We start from the raw sequence: 18,933 nt of genomic DNA, 5'->3' as shown, positions 1-18,933 counted from the left end.
AATGAGTTCAAGGGAAAAAAGAAAAAATTATATATATATTTCTTACTAAACTTTTGTGTTTTATACTGTTTTTCAAATTATTTATTTTTTGTAAAAAAAGGTAGAAGCAATTGTCTTAATAATTATAGTTTTTATAATTGTATTTTATTTATGGGCTTATGTTTTTTTTAAATTATCTAATTAATTTTAAGTAGACTGCAAACACTTTTACATTGATTCTAAAAAAAACTTGCAACAAAAAACAATAATTGGCATTCTTAAAAAACACCTTTAAAGCAAAACAAAAGTGAACTCTAATGCTTCAGAAATTTGAGCAGATAGTAGGCAGATAAAATTCAAAACAAAAAGAAAAGGTAATACAAATTATATGAATTTGCAATCATTTAATTTAAACTACGTAAAATACTTTACTTAAAAAGTTCTTAACTAGACAAATAAGTAACAGCCGATTAATTACATAAAAGAAAGTAAAAGAAGCAGCCAAATTTACCAACCAAAGACTTAACCACAAAAAAAAAAAGTCATATTCCCTAAAGCCAAACTACATAAAGCCATTATTAAGGCTAATTAGTGATAGAAGAGCAAGCTCTTTGATTAAAAATATAAAATCAGATGTGCGCGAAAAGGTATGCTTTAATATATTTACATAATATTAAGCAATACTTTGAACCACAAACCAAAGGCAAAAAACGAAAACAGAATTTTTGAAAAGTGCTCTCAACAAGTGAAGGACTTCCAGGCTGGAAGTGAGCTTTATTTGTGTTGTGGTTGCGGCTGAGCGAAAGCTTCATTTGGCCAGCAACAAAAATGCAGCCGAGGCGCGTGGCATGCCACAGTTCAGCTCGAGCAGCGTGCGCGCTCGGTCGGGCCATATTTTCCGGCAGCCAGCAAGCGGCACCAGTTGCAGCGCGCGTTCAAGCGGAAACGGAAGTGCAGCGCAGCAGGCAACAGCAGCAGCAACAACAACAACAACAACAACAAAACAACAAAAACTGTGCAAACTGTTGCTCGGCTAAACGCGTGGTTTTCCGAGTGTCGCAACGCAATTGAGACAATTAAAAAAATATATTCGGGAAATTAAGAACAAGCGGTGTTTGCAGAAATTTAATGAAAATAAGAGAAAATTCATTGTTTTTTAAATGGTAAAAATTAAAGTCAACAGTTGTACAGTTATGTGAGCTGTATGCGTGGGTGTGTGTGTGAGTGTGAGTGTGAGTGTGAATGCTGCTAAGCTGCGATTTGACATGTTGATTTATGCGCTGCCTCTCACCAATACACGCGCGCTTCATCTGCCTCTCTGTGTGTGTGTCTGTGTATGTATGTCTGTCTATCTGTGTGTCTGTGTGTGTGGAGGTGTGTTTTACGCTGGGATTATGCGTGTTGTGCCTGTTGGCACTTGTTGCGCTTATGCCGCGCACACAGGACACTCGCTTAATTGCTAATCCTCGCGCCCAACTTTGACGCCAGACGCGTCTAATTACACGTAAATTGCCACAAAACGTTGCCCACCTGTCACTGACAACCACCCCCCCCCCCCCCCCACCCCCCCCCCTCCCCATAGCACTCCCTTGGCAGTCCGTAAATGACGCATTTAAAAGCAAATTGGCCGCCGAAAGGAACTGCTCCCCACTTAATATGCCATCAACATGAGATTTGCGCAAATGGCGCGCGCCAAGAATTATGTGTGGCAATAAAATCGATTGCCTACGCCGGGGGGACAGCTAAGGGCGACGAGCCGGCGGCATGAGGGCTGCTCTAATAACTAAGTTTCTGAACGTGACTTTTGGCCCACAATTCTAATTTGAACCGAGCAGCTGACCAGAGACCGCCTCAACCGCTAAGCAAACCGCACAGGGCGCCGCTAAATAGGCTACAGTTTCCTGACATCTCTGGTATATTGTTTGATCCTAAGTGTTTTATGGACTTTCCTTGTTTATGCTTTGGCCATACACTTCGCACACACAGACAGACATACACTATCACACACACACACACACACACACACACACACACACACACACACACACACACACACACTAGCACACTGACATGCATACGCATTTATTTTTACAACAAACGCTAATTCTGTAGCCAAGTGCTGGTCAGAGCTTGGCATTAGGTGCAGAGGCGTGTGTTAAGGGGGGCCAGCAGCAGCAGCAACAGCATTGTGTGGCTGCTGAGAAAATATTTACGTTTGCTTAATGTGTGAGTGTGTGTGTGTGTGGGGGTGTTAAATATGTGCTTAACGGGTGCGAGCATGTAATTAAGCAAAGTTTACTAAAAGGGTTGTCCAGGAAAGACCACAAAATACCAGCTAAAGTGTGAGCTAAAGTGGAGGCTATGCACTCAGAGAAATAATATATCATATCGTTTTTATCTACAGGTCTTAAGCAGACTTTTTCTTAGTTTGGATTTAAAGTATGATATCTTTAAAATAACCTTAAGAAGTAAGAATAAAACGTTCTTAATTAAAGTAAGAAATGGCTTCAATAGACTCTCTGAGTATTGCTTTTAATGTGGAATAGACAGTGTAGCGGAATTTGCAGACTTGAAATAAGCTTTAAATCAACATTTCACTTAGGCTAAATACTGTATCTGAGCCTTACATAAGGGCATTTTCTCAAGAAATGTAGAACTTGTTTATAGCTTCAGCTTCAGTTTAAATTTATATTATTCCCTTATTTTCTCTGAGTGTATGCCTAACCACAATTTAATAGCTGCAAGAAATTCACTTGAGTTCATTACACCCCAGAATGTTAACAGGGATGTGGGACCCGACACTCATAAGGCAGCAGACGCAAAGTTTGCGCTAGAGTTCACAGACATTTGAACTTTTTTTGATGACTGCTAGCCAACTATTTCATTTCGCACGCGTAATACTCACACAAATTACATTGTCAATTCAGTCGAGTCTTTCAAATATGCAAATCCTTTTCGTGCTCACCCGTTTTTTTGCGGGTTCCTTTTCTACCCACACAAATCGTACGCTAAATCAAATCAGTTTCATTCGGTTTGACCCTCAGGTTATTTGGATCGAATGTGTGCATAACATCCTAATACAGTCGAACTACATTACGACAAACCTATCTGTAAGAACTGGGTAATTGTAAAAGCGGTTTGCGTTTCCATAGTTGAATGTTCAGGCAGGTTTGTATTAGCATTTCTTCTGCTCTACATAAATCATTTGATTATGTCCTTGAACATCACTTCATCGGAAAAAGCTCATAGTATTTAAATAGATTTCATAAATTTCTACGAAACAGTGCTACACAAATTGTTTAAATTCATTTTTTTTTTCTTAGAAAAAAACATTGCTACCAAATGCCGAAGCACAAATTTTTTTCTCACTAGATTGTTAAATGTAAATAATAAAAAACGTTTTTAGCCCTGCATAACTACTTTTTTTTTCATTGAATGGAACTTTGAGAGCTTTTCCTATTACATTTTTTTTTATCACAGAAAATTGTTGAAGCCTCTTAAATGGACTTTAGGGATGTTTTGAAACTTTTTGCTGTTGCCTGCCTCTTTTTATCATAAAAAATCGTTGGAACTCTTCAAGAGTCTTTTACAAAATGTTTCAAGTTTGTAATTTTAAAGTTTCACGGAAAACATTTTGAAATGACCAAATGTTTTTAAAGCCTTCATTTGGTCATTTAGTTCACTATAGAGATGTAAGTCTGCATAAATTGGTTGCATAGTAAAACAGCTTTAAGTTTTTTTCTAAGCTAGTTTTTATAAGGTGCAAGATTTCTTTAAGCAACAAGTTCATCGTAAGGAAGTACTACTGTATTCAAGGCACTATAGGGCAGCTTTATAACCTTTTATAACCTTTTAAAGTTTGTGGCTTACACCGATTTGTTGCTTAACTTGACATTTCATCAATTATTTAACTCCAACTTTGTCTTTCAAGCATCAAAGGCAATCTGACTGACTGATTGACTGATAGACCAATTGATTGAGCGAATTAGCTTTTACAGTTAAATATTAAGTTTATTGTCGCACATAAGCTTTTACATCTTGAAAAACCCAACTGCTGCCTTTTCTAGTTAAAATTCTTTCAAATTCAATGCATAAAATACAATGCCATAAGCCACAACCGAAGCTTTTGTGCGAAATAGCTACTGGTTGGGGTTGGGCATAGATTTATCATTCATGCATATACAATACAAATAATGCCAATAGAAACCCAAAATGAAGACCAGCTGAATGTGAGTTGACACACGGCTTTATTGGCAGACAGTTGAAAGCTGAAGCTGCTTAGTTGGGATGGTTTTTATCCCATTGATTTGCTGTTGGCTGTCCACAGAATTTTGCACAGCCAAAAGTGTTGTGTCCATGCGTTTGGCTGGCCTTGAACGAATCTGAACTGTTTTCTATTCAACATTTTCATGATTATTCCATCTATGTGACAGTGCTGACCCTCCTACTGCTTTCCACCTGTTCCTTTCTGTCTATCTGGTTATGATTGGTTGCTGTGGCAACAGGCCAGGTTACGTGTTTCACAAGCTAACGATTGACAAAACGCAGAAAATTATTGCGAAATACCCTGTAATTGGGTCCAAAAGCTTGCTCATCCAGGTCGGCGTAGTACGAACCTGTTGCTTACCTTTTGGGTAAGGAAAATAATTTAATACGATAATAAATTCAATACTTTAAATTTCAGAAAAAATATATTTGTGTAGGCTTAAACAAAAACAAACATAGATAAATCGAGAATGTAATAGGCCGAAACTTTGTTCAACTTTGACATTCAAGAAAAACGCAGAAACAACCTACTGCCTAGAGAGAAAACTAATAGGAAAGTTAACAGCAACGTTTTGGCAACTTTAATAGATTTAAGCCCAGTTTTATATGTCTGTCATGCTTCTCGCATTTAATCTCGCACAACGTAAACATGGCAAAACTATTCCAAGCGTAATATACTCCCAGTGGAAACCATATTAGGTCTGTATAAGCACCAACAGGTACCATATAAATACTCATTTGTACGTACATATGTATTCAGTGTATTCGTATTCGTATTCACATTCATATTATTTGCTTTACAATATGAACACGTATTCACGCTTTGTGTTCACGGTTCTGTGTCTGCGGCGAGTGAGTGGGTGTTCGGCTATTTGTGTGAGGCACAGACAATAGATAAGTTAGTTTCAGCGAGGGGGTCAGGTGGCTGCAGAAGCAATGCGAAAAACGAGAATGGCAACAGTTGGGATTCACGTAACGAGCCATGCGGACAGCAGCTGGAACTAGAGCTGGACAATAAAATGAGACACTAGATTTCTTCATGTAAGTGACGGGGCAATTTGATGCCAGGATAAATATTATTATTATTTTTCTCGTTCATACGCTGAAACAGCGTAATTAGTAAAACGAGGTATAAGAGAGTTGTCTAGCAAAACAGTCCTATGTATTCAGGATTAGCTGTAGAAGCCACTCGACTGTCCCTTTACATGATCTGATGCAAAAGGTTGAGCAAGCTCTTGCATTTCGTCTCAAACTCAATAATAGACTAAAGCAGCTTGAAAACTAATTACAGGGTACCTTTCGGTAAATCCCTCTACGCTTAAGCATTCAGTCCGGCTTTTATTGACCACGGGGAGCAGACAGTCATAAAACTATAGTACAAATAGCTTGTATGGGCGTTTTGGTGCTACAATCAAAACAAAATCAGTTGACAGCTACTCTCCCCAGCACTTTCAGTAATACTGCAAAATGCTCAACACTTTCCCAGGTAATGCCGCAAGAAACTGGGCAACTTATTACACCTGAGTCAGTGGCAAGAGCAGCAGACGCAGCCGAGTTCGAGTCAGTCGCAGACTCTGCTCAAGTTAAGCAACTGCTGCAAAGTGCTTGAGAAAACTTCTCGAACAAATCTTTTGTAGCCAATACAATAAGTTGAGTGTGGCAGGTGTGTGTGACAGCGTGTCTGTGTGTGCCAGCATGTGTGTGTGTGTGTGTGTGTGTGTGAGTAGGTGTGTGCGGTCTGTTGTGAGTTGGCAAATTGCGAAGCCAAAGCAAGTAAAACAGCAACTAAGAGTGCTCTAGTCGTGTGCGCTCAACTAGCACATGCCCTGGAAGGGTATCAAAGCAATGCAATCAATAAATCAATTCTGAAAACTCGATATTTATCGATTTTAATGAAATACTGAAGTGATATCTATGGACTTGTGCATGTGTGCATATCAAGCATATTTATATTCGTAGATGCACAACAATAATATACCCCATTTAACCCATTTACAATGTGCTACAGGATATAACGGGCATTAATTTTTAACGCACAGCAAGAGAAACTGTTGCATGCAACATGGCTGGGAAGCTTGCAGCGCGAACGCTTTGGCTTAATACAGGCCACCAATACAGGCCGCAAGAGGGCCTGGTAGTTGGGTGGTGAGGAGAAAAGAGGGCGGGCTTGGCTCGTTGTGGTCGGGGGCCACGGCCACTTGGGCTGTCAACTTAAAGTGAGATGAACGCACATTTCACAACAATTTGCTGACACACGAAACACACGCACACACATACGCCTGCGCTGCCTGTGAGGCATTTAATGTTGAAAATGTGTACAGCAATTGGAGTTGGGAAGAGGGAGGGGGTGGGGGTGATGTGGCACTCAGTGGAGCCGTTTTATGAGTTTTGGTTTTTATTTTAGTTTGCATTATTTTATTAAATAAAGATAAAACCATAAATTATGTTTGCCCACTGCGTGTGTGTGTGTGTGCATGTGTGTGTGTGTGTGTGTTGAGTAATGGCCCATGATATTTACACATGAGTGGCATTCAACTTACAGCAGCTGCCGCAGTAAATCTACACTCGCAAAACCACGCCCAATCCTCGCCAGCATTTGGTAAATATGGCACAGCAGCAGCATAGCTGGGATGGCGGCGATGCCTCTGCCGCCGGCACGGGCTATGGCGTTCATGGACATACACCAACACATACACATACACATACACATACACATGGTGGACACAAGACGCCAGCGCGTGCGGCCAGCAATCCGTTGCCGTATAAAGGCGCCACGCCAAAATCGCCCAGGTGAGTCGAGCAGTTCGAAGCAGATGTTGTAGCAACAATTTAACACTGGACTTGCCACACAGAAGCTACCATGCGGCGCCGCCCTCGGTTTATGCCACGCCCACACAGTCAAGTAGCAACTATGCCTACGGCAGCTATGATGGGCCGCCGCCGCGCAGCCCGAAGATAACGACAACCTATGCGAATGACAGCTGCGATGAGGGAAGCAGCTCCACGCCCTCCTCATACTATCAAACGCCCACCTCGGGCTCCATGGATGATTCCTGTTCGCTGCTCAGCGGCCAAGCGACGCGCAGTCCCAAATCGCCGTGCAAATTTGTTTTCGATGCAGTCAGTCCAGGCGCTGGCATGGATCAGTCGGCATTGGGCAAGAAATTCGAGTATTATGAGCCCATATCGCCGGATGATGGTTCGCTGTACTATGAGCCGCCCAGCTCGCCGCGTCGTCAGGGCTCCAAGAAGCTAATGCGAGCACAGCCTCAGCAGCTGGAGCAGCGGCCGCAGTTGACCACCAGTCAAGGCAGTAGCAAGCGGCGCCGGGATGAATGGGAGCTGCCGGTCATAACCAAAATCGATGCACGTTGCCTGAACGCAACGGCAGCGGCAGCAGCAGCGGGCATATCCACGGGCTACTCCAGCGGCGGCAACAGCGGCAGTTACTTCACCCTGAAGCGGGACTCGTGCGTCACAGAGTGCACACAGCTGTCGATGGAGTCGGGTGAGAGCCAGACACAGCACACGAACAGCACGCTGGTGACCACTACCACCACCAGCTTCAGCTACACGGACACGGATGTCGGCGGCCAACAGCAACAGCACCAGCAGCAGCATCAGCTGCATCGCCAAAGACGTCATGCCATTAACATCACCTCGAATCCAGGATATCAGGTGCTGCACAGCTCTCACTCCACCTTGGATCGCACCTGCTCGGATAGTGTTGTCTCGCTGCGCTATCGCAAATCTACAAGTGACCTGACCCAGGATGCCGAGCATGAGCTCAGCGGCTGTAAGCCGTCTAAGCCCAAGCGTGATGCGGTCGAGTACAAGCCGCGGCGCAGGGGCAGCTCTAAGGGTGGACTTGCCTACTTGGCCAGTCGGCGCAGCTCACGCGAGTCCATGAAGAGCGCCTGCTCGAATGCTTCCATATTCTCCAACGATGACATCGGACCGTTGGCCTTCCAAAGCTCCAATCGCGGACGACAGCGACGCACCTCCAACTTTTTGGAGCTTCCAGGTGAGTAAAGCGTCTTTAAGTACCGGAATTATTCAGCTTTGTCAGGGTCAAGTGTTTTACTAGTTCATCCAATTTCTGGCCGTGAAATAATTCAAATTTATTAACTCAATTGCATTCAGTGGCTGTTCCACAAAGTAACAACAAAGATCTTTGAAAAGTCGAGCTTTTCCTCGTATTTGCCGATAGGAGGGGTGAATTTGCGAAAACAGATGAAAACGTATTTAGCTTTGTGTCAGTTGAAAACGATCGGAAGGTTACTTATCCAATGAATATTCATAAAATAAGTTTATGGTGTTCGGATAAAAAACAAAAACGTATATATAAATACTTTGACCCATTGTTCATCCCTGCAGAAGGAATATTTCAAAGTGTGCACTTAACTCACAAAAGTCAAGCAGAGTAACAGATACAGCTAACTAGTTCTTATATTCATTCAGTCAATCAGTCAATCAACAGGATAACAATTGTATATATAATAAGAATCTAATTTAATCCCTCAACTAGTTCCCGATCATGTACGTCCGCGCGTATGCTCGCTGCCGGAGCGTCCGTACAATCCACGGGCCAGCGATGATCTCTATCGGCTGCGCCACTTCTCCATTAGCAAAGGCAATGTGGTCAATTGTGGAGACTCGATAATTTCGCGACGTTCGCGCAGCAACACAAGCGTCAATTCCACCAATAGTCGGGCCAGCGAACGTTCGCCGTTTGAGGGCAGCTGCTGTGGTGCGGGCTATGCGAACGTGGACTCGCTGCCCGCCTCGCCGGATGAATCGGAGAATATGGAACCGCCCCCGCCGGCACGCTATCGTGTCGTTATGCTGGGCGATGCGGGCGTGGGCAAAACGGCGCTGGTCAATCAATTCATGACCTCGGAATATATGCACACCTACGATGCAAGCCTAGGTAAGTTGATAACTCTTGACGGTCTAGCCATCTGTCGAGCTGATCGGGGCGGAGTGCACAGAGTGAGTAGTTATTGATACCCTTAGATGGAACCTATGCGTGTCGTATGATCCACAGTTGATCCCATGCCGCTGGTTTCCGCTTGCGTCTATAGAGTTTAATTCTGATCTGAGTTTTAGACGATGAGTTCGGCGAGAAGACGGTCAGCGTTCTGCTCGATGATGAGGAGTCCGACATGGTATTTATCGATCATCCCAGCGTTGAGATGAGCGTGGAAAATTCCCTGTCCACCTATGAGCCGCATGGCTGCGTGGTGGTCTTCTCTGTGGTGGACAAGGGCTCCTTTCGCATTGCCGAGGAGATTATCAACTATTTATGGCAGGAGAATTACACCAAGGATAAGGCCGTCATACTTGTGGGCAACAAGGCGGACCTGGCTCGTGCGCGGCTTATCACGACACAAGGTGAGTTATTGGGTTTAGGCGGATTGTAAATAGAGATGGCAAACGATACGATTAAACACGACACAATGGAATGAAGTGAAGTATACTCATGCGAGCTGATGGATATTAATGAGTACTGATAAGTTTCTTCAATACTCATGAGTATTGACGATAAGTAAAAAGTATAGCATATATTTAAGAGTAGATATAAATAATGATGAATATCGTAAGTATAAAGACTATGAGTATTGAAGACTGTTTAATACTATATTTCAAGTACTTGTAAGTATTTGAGAGCATTGGAGGAGTATGAACAGATTAAACAAGAGTTTTTAAGCAGGTAAATATTTGATCATATTTCGTTTAAGCACTAGTTCAATTCGTGCTAAATATTGTTGAACACCAACAACTCCAATAAACAAGCAACCATCTCTAGCAAGTAGGGTGAGCCTAGGCAGGACTGTAACGGAAATCCCACGACTTAATTATGATTTCTCATTTCTCATTTCTCATTTCATATTTCATGTTTCACTTTTGGCCACAGAGGGCAAAACATTGGCCGCCTCACGCGATGCCAAATTTATTGAGACGTCCAGCGGCATACAGCACAATGTCGATGAGCTGCTCGTCGGCATACTGAAGCAGGTAAGCGCAGAGGGGGTCGGATTGGAGCCTCAGTTCAGGGTGGGATCGGCTTTGCGGTTATTCCGGTTTAGGTGCGAAATACACGCAACTCATTGATGCATGCGAAAATTGTGCAGGAAATAACTTAAATGGATTTGCGGTGAGCGGCAGAGCGAATGGCGTTCGGGTGTTGCTTTAGTGATTAAGTGGTACAGCCTTTCGCATCGGTTCACTAATTAATGAAAATTGAGTCGAGCCGGCTAGACGGACACGTTAATATTATTAAAACTGGGCCATCGAGCGAGGGGCTACAATTTTTCGATACTCATATTACATTTGCAGATGCGGCTAAAGGAGACGCGCGAGAAGAAAGCTACCTCATCGAAGATGAAAACCTCACGCACTCACATTTCGCTGCATCTGGCCAAGGAAATACTACAAAAAATTTGCCTTAGCGACATTTCCAAATCCAAAAGCTGTGAAAATCTTCATGTGCTATAAAAAACTTGGAAAATTTGAAACAGAAAATTACCCCAAACAAGCAGGCGCAAAAAAACAATAGCCGAAAAAAATTAAATAAATTAATAATAATAAACAGAGCTAAACAAAAAATTATTTTGCTAGCATTTAAAAATGTAAAAGTATACATAAAAATATATATGTATACAAGCTCCCCATAAAACCCATATACCATATAAACCATATAAACATATATATTCGTATTATATAGCCAATGCTCAGCTTGCATGTTTTGATGTTCTCTTTTTAAAGGCGTTTTTACGAGTATTATAAACATATACAAATTATTATGAATGTTGAGACAAGAAAAACAAAATATGTTACAGCCAATTTGTGTACAATATAGACCTATAGTATATGTATGTATATGTGCGGGTTGTGTGTTAAAGTTGCGAACAGGTGTTGAGCACAGAATGTTATAAATCATGTTGCAGACAATTGGTAATATTTGCCATAATATTTAGGCTCGATTCTCATGTGCTTGTCAAAGTTGACGATTACTTTGGCATATTCTCAAAATAGATTCAGTTTTCTCAGCTTGCTGTTAATTGATTTATGGGCTGGGATTAACAACAAGCATTTACATTGGACGGAAAATGTGAAACTTAATTCAGGTTAAGCCTAATTGAAATTCTGAGATAACTGCTAACGGAAGTTAAGCTGCTTTTATTTTTAAACAGCTTACATGGACGGAAACATGTGACGGAAAAATGATGTATAAAGAAAATGCATGAGAAAATTTGCGTAAATTTGTGGCAAGCTTTTGGTCAACTGACCTGAACTTTGACAGGATAATATGTTAACGTATGTCAACTAAGCTCATTTTAGAAATTGAAGTTAACTTGTCAACTAACATGGACTTTGTACTTTGTACGTCAAATTGACTGTTAATGAGCTGGTCTTAAGCTCGCCTAGCTTCTGGTCAACTGACAAGAACTTAGCAGAGAAATGTGGGAAATTGACTTAAATAAGCTTGGTTAAGAAATTGGAATAACTACTGATGTGACCTTGGCAAGAGTTAGATAGGTATTAGATGAGTTCGCTTTAAGCTCGGTTAGCTTACAGGTCATTTAGATGAACTTCGACATAGGCATGTGTAGAAGGTCGCTAAAACATCCACGCTCAGAATCTAGATTCACTTCTAGTCAACTTAAATTGACTCTTATTACTGTTATGTTGGATCCATGGGCAACTGACATGAATTTTGACAGGGACATGACCTAAAAGGCAACTAGGTTAGGCTTAAACAGATTGGGGTACAATGTCGATATTTGATACCTTTAAAAAATTATCACAGACGGTATAACGCCCCAGTCAGTGGCATTTGGCTGGTGCGGTCAGGCCCCCGATTTGGCGATTGTAGCGTTTTGTTTATAGCGGATGTTTTGATTGGCTTGCCAGTTAGACCCAGACAGCAGCAGGCAGCAGTTATCGCCAGTTCGAGCGTCTGGCCTTGGCATAGCCCCGAGCGCACCTACTTTTTGGTGCCAGAGCTGATAACAGCGAGCAGCAGACGCGACGCGTGGCATTAACTATTTTGCAAGATGGGCTCTGGTGGGAAGTATTGTTAGATCTCGCACACATATACATACAATATAATTAAATATAATTGTATATTTCTATGTGTTCCAAAGCAAGACAAAAATGTTTAATTCAATAATGTACTGTCAATTTTTTTTCTTAAAGCGAAAACAAAAAACGAAAACATGCTTCAAGTATAATCCGGCAGAAATATTTAAGTACTAATATGAATGTGTTTTAAGAAAATTTACATTGTTAGGTGTGTGTTTAACTAAACTGTATATTTATGATTAAAGCTCCTTTGAGTACTTAGACGACAAGCTTAAGACATATAATTATATATGTATATTTTCAAAATGAGCGCCAACCTTATCAAAATTTACTTGAAACTTGGTAAGCTACCAAAACACACACACACACACACACATACAAAATGAAATCTCTTCCAAGCAAACAAAATACAAATGCAAATGAAACTCATATCGGAATGACTGTTAAATGTTGACTGTTGTTTATTAACTAAGCCTAAAATGTTACTGAATTTAGTAAAAAAACAAAAAAACAAATGGAAAAACTCTATATATATATATATATATCTATATATACATACATATATTTATGTAACTCTCTTTTAGAATATCTAATGCGAAATGTTTAAGAAAAATATTTACACTGCGGCTGCCTGCTGTCTTTCTATCCTCTTAACTCGTGCGCTTAAATATAAATATATATATATATATACGTAAGTCAGAGTTCTACTTGTAGGTACTTTAACTATCACACACACATAGACACACGCACACACATTTAAATTATTTCGTATTCGCACATTGTATATGGAACTAACGAGCAGCTGCTTGCTTGCCACAGGACTAGCCGGGACTTTGGCTTTGTTTAACCTTCACTCACAGCTTTCTCAAGTGCACTTTATCATTTGGCAGACAATCACACAAACACACACAAACACACACAAGCACACACACACACACACACACAAGTGCACTGGCTCAACTTTAATGTTGATTCGACTGCAGCTGAAAATGAAAATATGAAAATAAAAAGTTTCGCTTGGCCCAACTTTTAATTTGCAGCAGTTTGCAAAGTGCGCAAAATAAAACCACGTCAACAACACAAACACACACAAAAGCAGCGCTAAAACCTAAAAACTCAACCAAACAAAAAAAAAAGAGCAAAAAATACCATATAAATATATGTACAAACAAGGCGTATACGCAATCTGCATCGCGCATACGCTGCGTGTGACGTCCCAAGCGGCGGCTTTAAATTTGATTTACGCAAAAAGAAAAACTCTCTCGCTAAGTATAAATTCAAATCAAAGCTAACTAAATGCCCACCGAATTTATTGTGTACTCTTACAATATATGTACATATATAATATGTATTTGTGTAAAACTGAAAACAACATTTAAACATTTATCTAAGCATTCAATTAATTAAACTATCGAAAGAGGCTCAAGGCTGAGGTCAGAGTGGCAGCGAGAAGCGTAGCGCAGAATGAAGAAGTGAAGAGAAGCAAAAGAGGGTGTCGAGGCGCAGTGAAAGGAACGCTTTAGAAAGAAAAGTGTAACGTAAAAAAGGGCATCTCAAAAAGTTGGGCAAGGCACGTGGAAATCAATTTATAGAAGGGAGAAGCGCGATAAGAAGTAAACTCTACTTTTCTGCTTGAAAAGCAATAAAACTCGCTGCGCCCAGCACAATATTAAATCATTCAAAATAACAAAAAAAAAAGTTATATGCTACTTTAATTGCTTCCTTCAGTTCTTATCCTTTAATCAGCTTAGCGCAGGAGAACAAAGGCAGGAGCGTAGCAACAAGTACAATTTTTATCGCAATTGAAATTGATTTTAAGAGTACTTTTTCAGCCAAATCGTTTGGCTCACAAGTCGCTTTGCGCAACTAAAATCAAGCTGCGCTTCTCTATTCGCTTCTCGCTGCCCATCCGGCCTCAGCCAAAGGCATAACTGTATATACATATATATTTTTCCACTGCACACTATGCAACAAGTAAAACTATTGACAACTTGCATAACTTAATCTAAATTATGCAATTACCAAAAACTCTGATATACTATTTTTTTCGTAGCGCAGTTTACTGTCAATTTCCAAAGTGCTTAAGCTGCATAACTTTCAACGAATTTGTTGCATAGTGTTTAATGAAATCAAAAACGAAATATGGCGGAACCAAAATAAATTGAAGGAAATGTGCTGATGTCACAAAGCTGAGTCTGCACAAAGATACGAAAAGAAAATTTTCGAGCCAAACTAAACATGGAGATGAAATGCAATTTTTTACTATTGTGATCTGTCTCTGTCTCTGTATATGTATCTGTCTCTGTCATACACAAACTATATAAGCATTATAAAGGACAAAGCCACACAATTTTTCAACTTGGTGTTTTAATTTGGGTGGGCAGTTTGATGGCTAATAGAACCTATAGAACCACACGGCTAAAGAAATAAAGGATCACAGTTTCAGTATAAAATCCTGTTAATAATAGCCAATATAAAAAAGTTCTTTTAAGAAACAACAGCTTACATCATTTGCAAACTTTTATTAAAAAGCTTTTCGACCGTTTTGCAAACTTAAACTGGTTGAGAATTGCAAGGCGTCAAGCAATAAGAATTAGCTCAGCAGGCTCAAATTCGCAACAGTTGGCAACACTGGCAGATACGAATTCACATGCTGACAACTAATGCGACTGCTGCTCAGCTGTTGCGCACTTGCGGCTCATTAGCAGCGGCCGCAGGGCGCACACACAACAAGTAGGCAGCGAAATGTGCTGATGGGGGCGTGTTGGCTGGAGCTGGTGTCTACTTTTGGGGGGCGACAGAAAAATGCGTTAAGTGCCCGATGTCAATCACAGTCAGCCGCGGGGCAGCAACATGACCGGATTACACGCTTCAGTGCATCAGCGAGTGAATCTTTTTCTGATTTCTAAGTGTCACTCGACTTGGCTCTCTCTCTCTCTCTCTCTCTCTCTCTCCGATTTGTTGGCAATGCGTGCGAGAATCAATCAAGCGCAAAACTTTCATAATTAACTTAAAGTTGACACTGCGCCAGCCTCAGGACGCAGTCCTCGGCTGATTGATGAAGCAAATGGGCAGCCAAATGGCATGGCAACCATAAAGCAGGCAATCACAGCTAGAGATGGACACGGGATTGTGCACGAATCCACTGAATTCAGCAGCTGCAACAACTAATTGGATGTGAGAAGTATAGATATTTAAGATCAAAATAAGCACACAGAGAAATTACTTAAGTGGATTAAGTATCGTTTATCATTTAAATTCTAGAAAACTGGGTAGTCCAAGCGATTTGAAAGTAGTAAAATAATAATTTTAGCTGGGATTGCAAAATAAGCATCAGACGGAAAGCATTAAGCCAGAGAATATTTGTACCTTCATTGAGAAGAATTAAGACTCACAGCTGAAGCTTAACAGAACAATAAAATGGTTATCTTAAATCGCAAGATACTCGGCAATATAACAAAAAGCCGTCTTGAGCAGACTTTAGTCGTGCTAAGCCAAAGTAAGTCGTTTTCATTTTTGCTCTTTCGCTTTTTTGCATTTACGCACATCTCTAAATCGCAGCCTGCCAGCTCGTGTATACCCTGTGATCTCTGCGCACCGCCACCTGCTCAGGGCTCATCATTTTAATGAGCTTATTTCATTATATTTAACGCGCTGGCTGCTATCATTTTGCAGGTCTCGTCGTTGGGGGCACAGGACTTATTATACAAATTGCAACGCCATTTTGTAACTTTTATTATTTTTCGTTGTGTGTGTGTGTGTGTGTTTTATATTTTGTGTGTTTTGTTATTGTTTGCCTCTCATCTTATTTCGCTGTCATTTACAATTAAGTTTGTTGTTTGTTTTTGGGGGAACGCGGGCGATGGCCAAATAAAACTAATTTAAAGTTCAATAAAGAAGCCCCAAATGCGTATATCCTGTTGCTGTAGCCTTAGCTCTGCCTGTGGCTGTCCTTGCTGTTCGTCCTTTCATCAACGGCCTCGTCATCATCATTGGCATCAACAACAACCGAAACAAATATTGACATACTTTAAATAATTTATGAAAATATCGCAACGTCATTGGGAATCGAGCGAGAAATTCAAGGTGCCCGCCCCCTTGTTGCCGACCCGCAGCCACCAACTGCTCTTTGCCCTTTGCGTTGCGGTGTCGTAATCGTAATTGAGTCAAGTCCACTGAGGTGAAGAGGGCGCAGTATGAGCGAGTTATAGCGTATCCAAGGCGCACCCTGTGTGCTCACAGCAGACACAAATCGATTAAGAACTTAACAAGGATTATGCCAGGATAACATGGCCCAGCCTAATATGCCTCCACACAAAGGGGAAGCGTCCAATTAAATCCACACATTTCTTTCGAATCGCTACGAGACGAGACAATGACATGACGGTGTGAAGTCAAGCAGATGGCGCCGACTCGAACTAGACATAAATATAATAATGTCTCGACATGTCCTCATTAAATAAGACAAACTACATGAACTACTGAACCAAAGAATTTGAAAAGGTGTAAATCATAAGATCTCAGCCTACACTCGTCTTAATAGGGATAAAAGACTTTATTATCTTTTGAAAATATCTTTTTAAAACTTAAACTTACAGAAAACTTTAAGAATAACATATTTCTTAACATTTGTGCGAACTATCCTTAGCCTAAAGCGCTCTAAACGCTTGTAAATAATAAAATCAATTTAAAAATCCTCAGTTTTCCGTAATATGAGTCTCCTGTTTTTCTTTACACATTTCATTTTATTTGTTTGTTCAAATCTAAAATCATATTTCTGTATTTACTGTTAGATTAAAAGGCTTTGAAGCTTTGTAACAAGGCAGATAACGGTATTAGCTGATATCCCTAACCCTTCTAACGGATTAGTTGCTCCTCAACGTCAGCCCTTTCCGAAAAGGGATTTAGAGGGCAGCGGAGAGGATCAAAAAGGATGCCAAAGCATACAAAAATTTTATAGAACCCAAGCTGTGTTTGTGTGTGTAGCTCTATGCGAGTCTGTGTATGTGTGTGTGTGTGTGTATTAGTATAGTCAAGAATATATATAGTACACAGGCAGAAATTCCAGCTGGCCAGCCAATCCGAGGCAGAGATGCCGCTACACCTGCACACACAAACACACACAGACACACACACACACACACACACACACACACAGACACTCACATAGACACACAAAGTATTATGAAGAAATATTCGCGCTTAAAGGCAGCACACGCGAGACTCATAACCAAATAAGCTGAAATTTGTTTTAAAGCATACTTTATATTACTCTGCGCAAATTGCCAAAGAAACCACCAAACAACAATAACAACAATAACAACAATAACAACAACAACAACAACAACAGCAGCAGCAACAACAATAAAACTGGCAGCTGGTATTTACAGAATGAAACTTTAAGCAATGTTAAAATATAAAAAAATTGAAATTTAAATAACGATTTATAGCCTTTGAAGTATGATTATTTGTACAGACGACGAGCCGCTGCGCAGGCGGCAAAAAAAAAACCAACTGACGTCACAAAAGCGAAAGTAAAAACAAAAACAAAATGGCGGCTTGTGAATGCACTGAACCATCTTCTTAAAACTAAAATAATAAGAGTAATCAAATATACATAAGTTCAAATTCACTTACCATTAAATAGTTGATTATTATTTGATTTAAGTTTTAGTTTCACTTTTAACACAAATCGAGAAGTTCTTAATTATCTGCACAATTGGTGCAACTTTTAATTGACTACTTTCGATCGACAACAATGTCACTGCGGGACTACACATATCGATAACGCATTCGCCTAATAATCGTTAATATGTGGTCACTACACGTAACGATCTGCATATTCTACAATGAACATATTGTCTTACAGCAAATATCGATATCGCTATCGATTAGTATCAGATAGACAAGCGATCTGCCATGTTGAGCAAATTATGCGAAACTGTTAAAAAAAAAACCTTGTCAGCTGCTTGGACTTCTTACTTGGATAAAATTAGTTTCAAGTTGCGGTATTTCAAATTAGATTTATGTCGTTTTTATCACATGAGCACAAGCAGCTCCGCTGCACGCAAGCTTTACTAATTGCGCGATTGCGCTAATCGTTTTGTTTTACCGTTTATCCTTTACATCTGCTCTCTACTAACAATTGAGAGTGAGAACACTTTTAGCTTAAAGGCTTGACCACAGCTTAGTGTGAGAACAGCAAGTTATGAGGTTAACCTTAGCTGAGAGTGAGAATGCAAGCAAGAGCAATGAGTGCGTACATAGTATTAATAGCTGCAAGCTGCGTATGTATGTATGTATAATTTGTTTTTGTTTTATCACACTGAGTGAATGAGGTTATGTAAGCAATGTGGCAAGCCGTGTTGCCTAGTTGATGTGCCCTAATAGCAAGTCTTTTTTCTTGATTATGGCTAGCACGGGCCAAATAAAGGCCAAATTTGTAATGCGTTCAAACAGACAAACAGGCGGCAGCCAAAGCTGTAGAAAGAGCGCGTGCAGCTGTGTTGTGCGTGTGTGTGTAGACAAAATCAAATACGGTTAGGAGAGGGACAGGGAATAGGCGGCCAATCAGAGCTGGGGCCAGCCTTGTTGCTGTCA

At 40.6% G+C, this 18,933-nt stretch overlaps 1 protein-coding gene across 4 annotated transcripts; it reads left to right on the top strand.

Moving 5' to 3' along the window:
• The first annotated feature begins 182 nt into the window (after positions 1-182).
• On the top strand, positions 183-14,673 carry Rgk2 (Rad, Gem/Kir family member 2). 4 transcript variants are annotated; one of them, XM_015174251.3, is made up of 7 exons: positions 183-1,142; positions 6,791-7,035; positions 7,098-8,269; positions 8,774-9,175; positions 9,349-9,639; positions 10,163-10,263; positions 10,585-14,673. In XM_015174251.3, exons 2-7 carry the CDS (start codon positions 6,851-6,853, stop codon positions 10,741-10,743), a joined length of 2,310 nt encoding a protein of 769 aa, XP_015029737.1. In that variant the 5' UTR covers positions 183-1,142; positions 6,791-6,850; the 3' UTR covers positions 10,744-14,673. The 4 variants fall into 4 exon arrangements, with proteins under 4 accessions (XP_015029737.1, XP_002049347.1, XP_015029738.1 ...); XM_002049311.4 differs by having other exon boundaries at positions 6,788-7,035; positions 9,355-9,639; XM_015174252.3 differs by having other exon boundaries at positions 6,788-7,035.
• Positions 14,674-18,933: the final 4,260 nt, after the last annotated feature.

The sequence above is a fragment of the Drosophila virilis genome, chromosome 5, assembly GCF_030788295.1.
Source record: "Drosophila virilis strain 15010-1051.87 chromosome 5, Dvir_AGI_RSII-ME, whole genome shotgun sequence".
Lineage (NCBI taxonomy): Eukaryota > Metazoa > Arthropoda > Insecta > Diptera > Drosophilidae > Drosophila > Drosophila virilis.
This window is presented reverse-complemented; position numbering and strand designations above follow the sequence as displayed.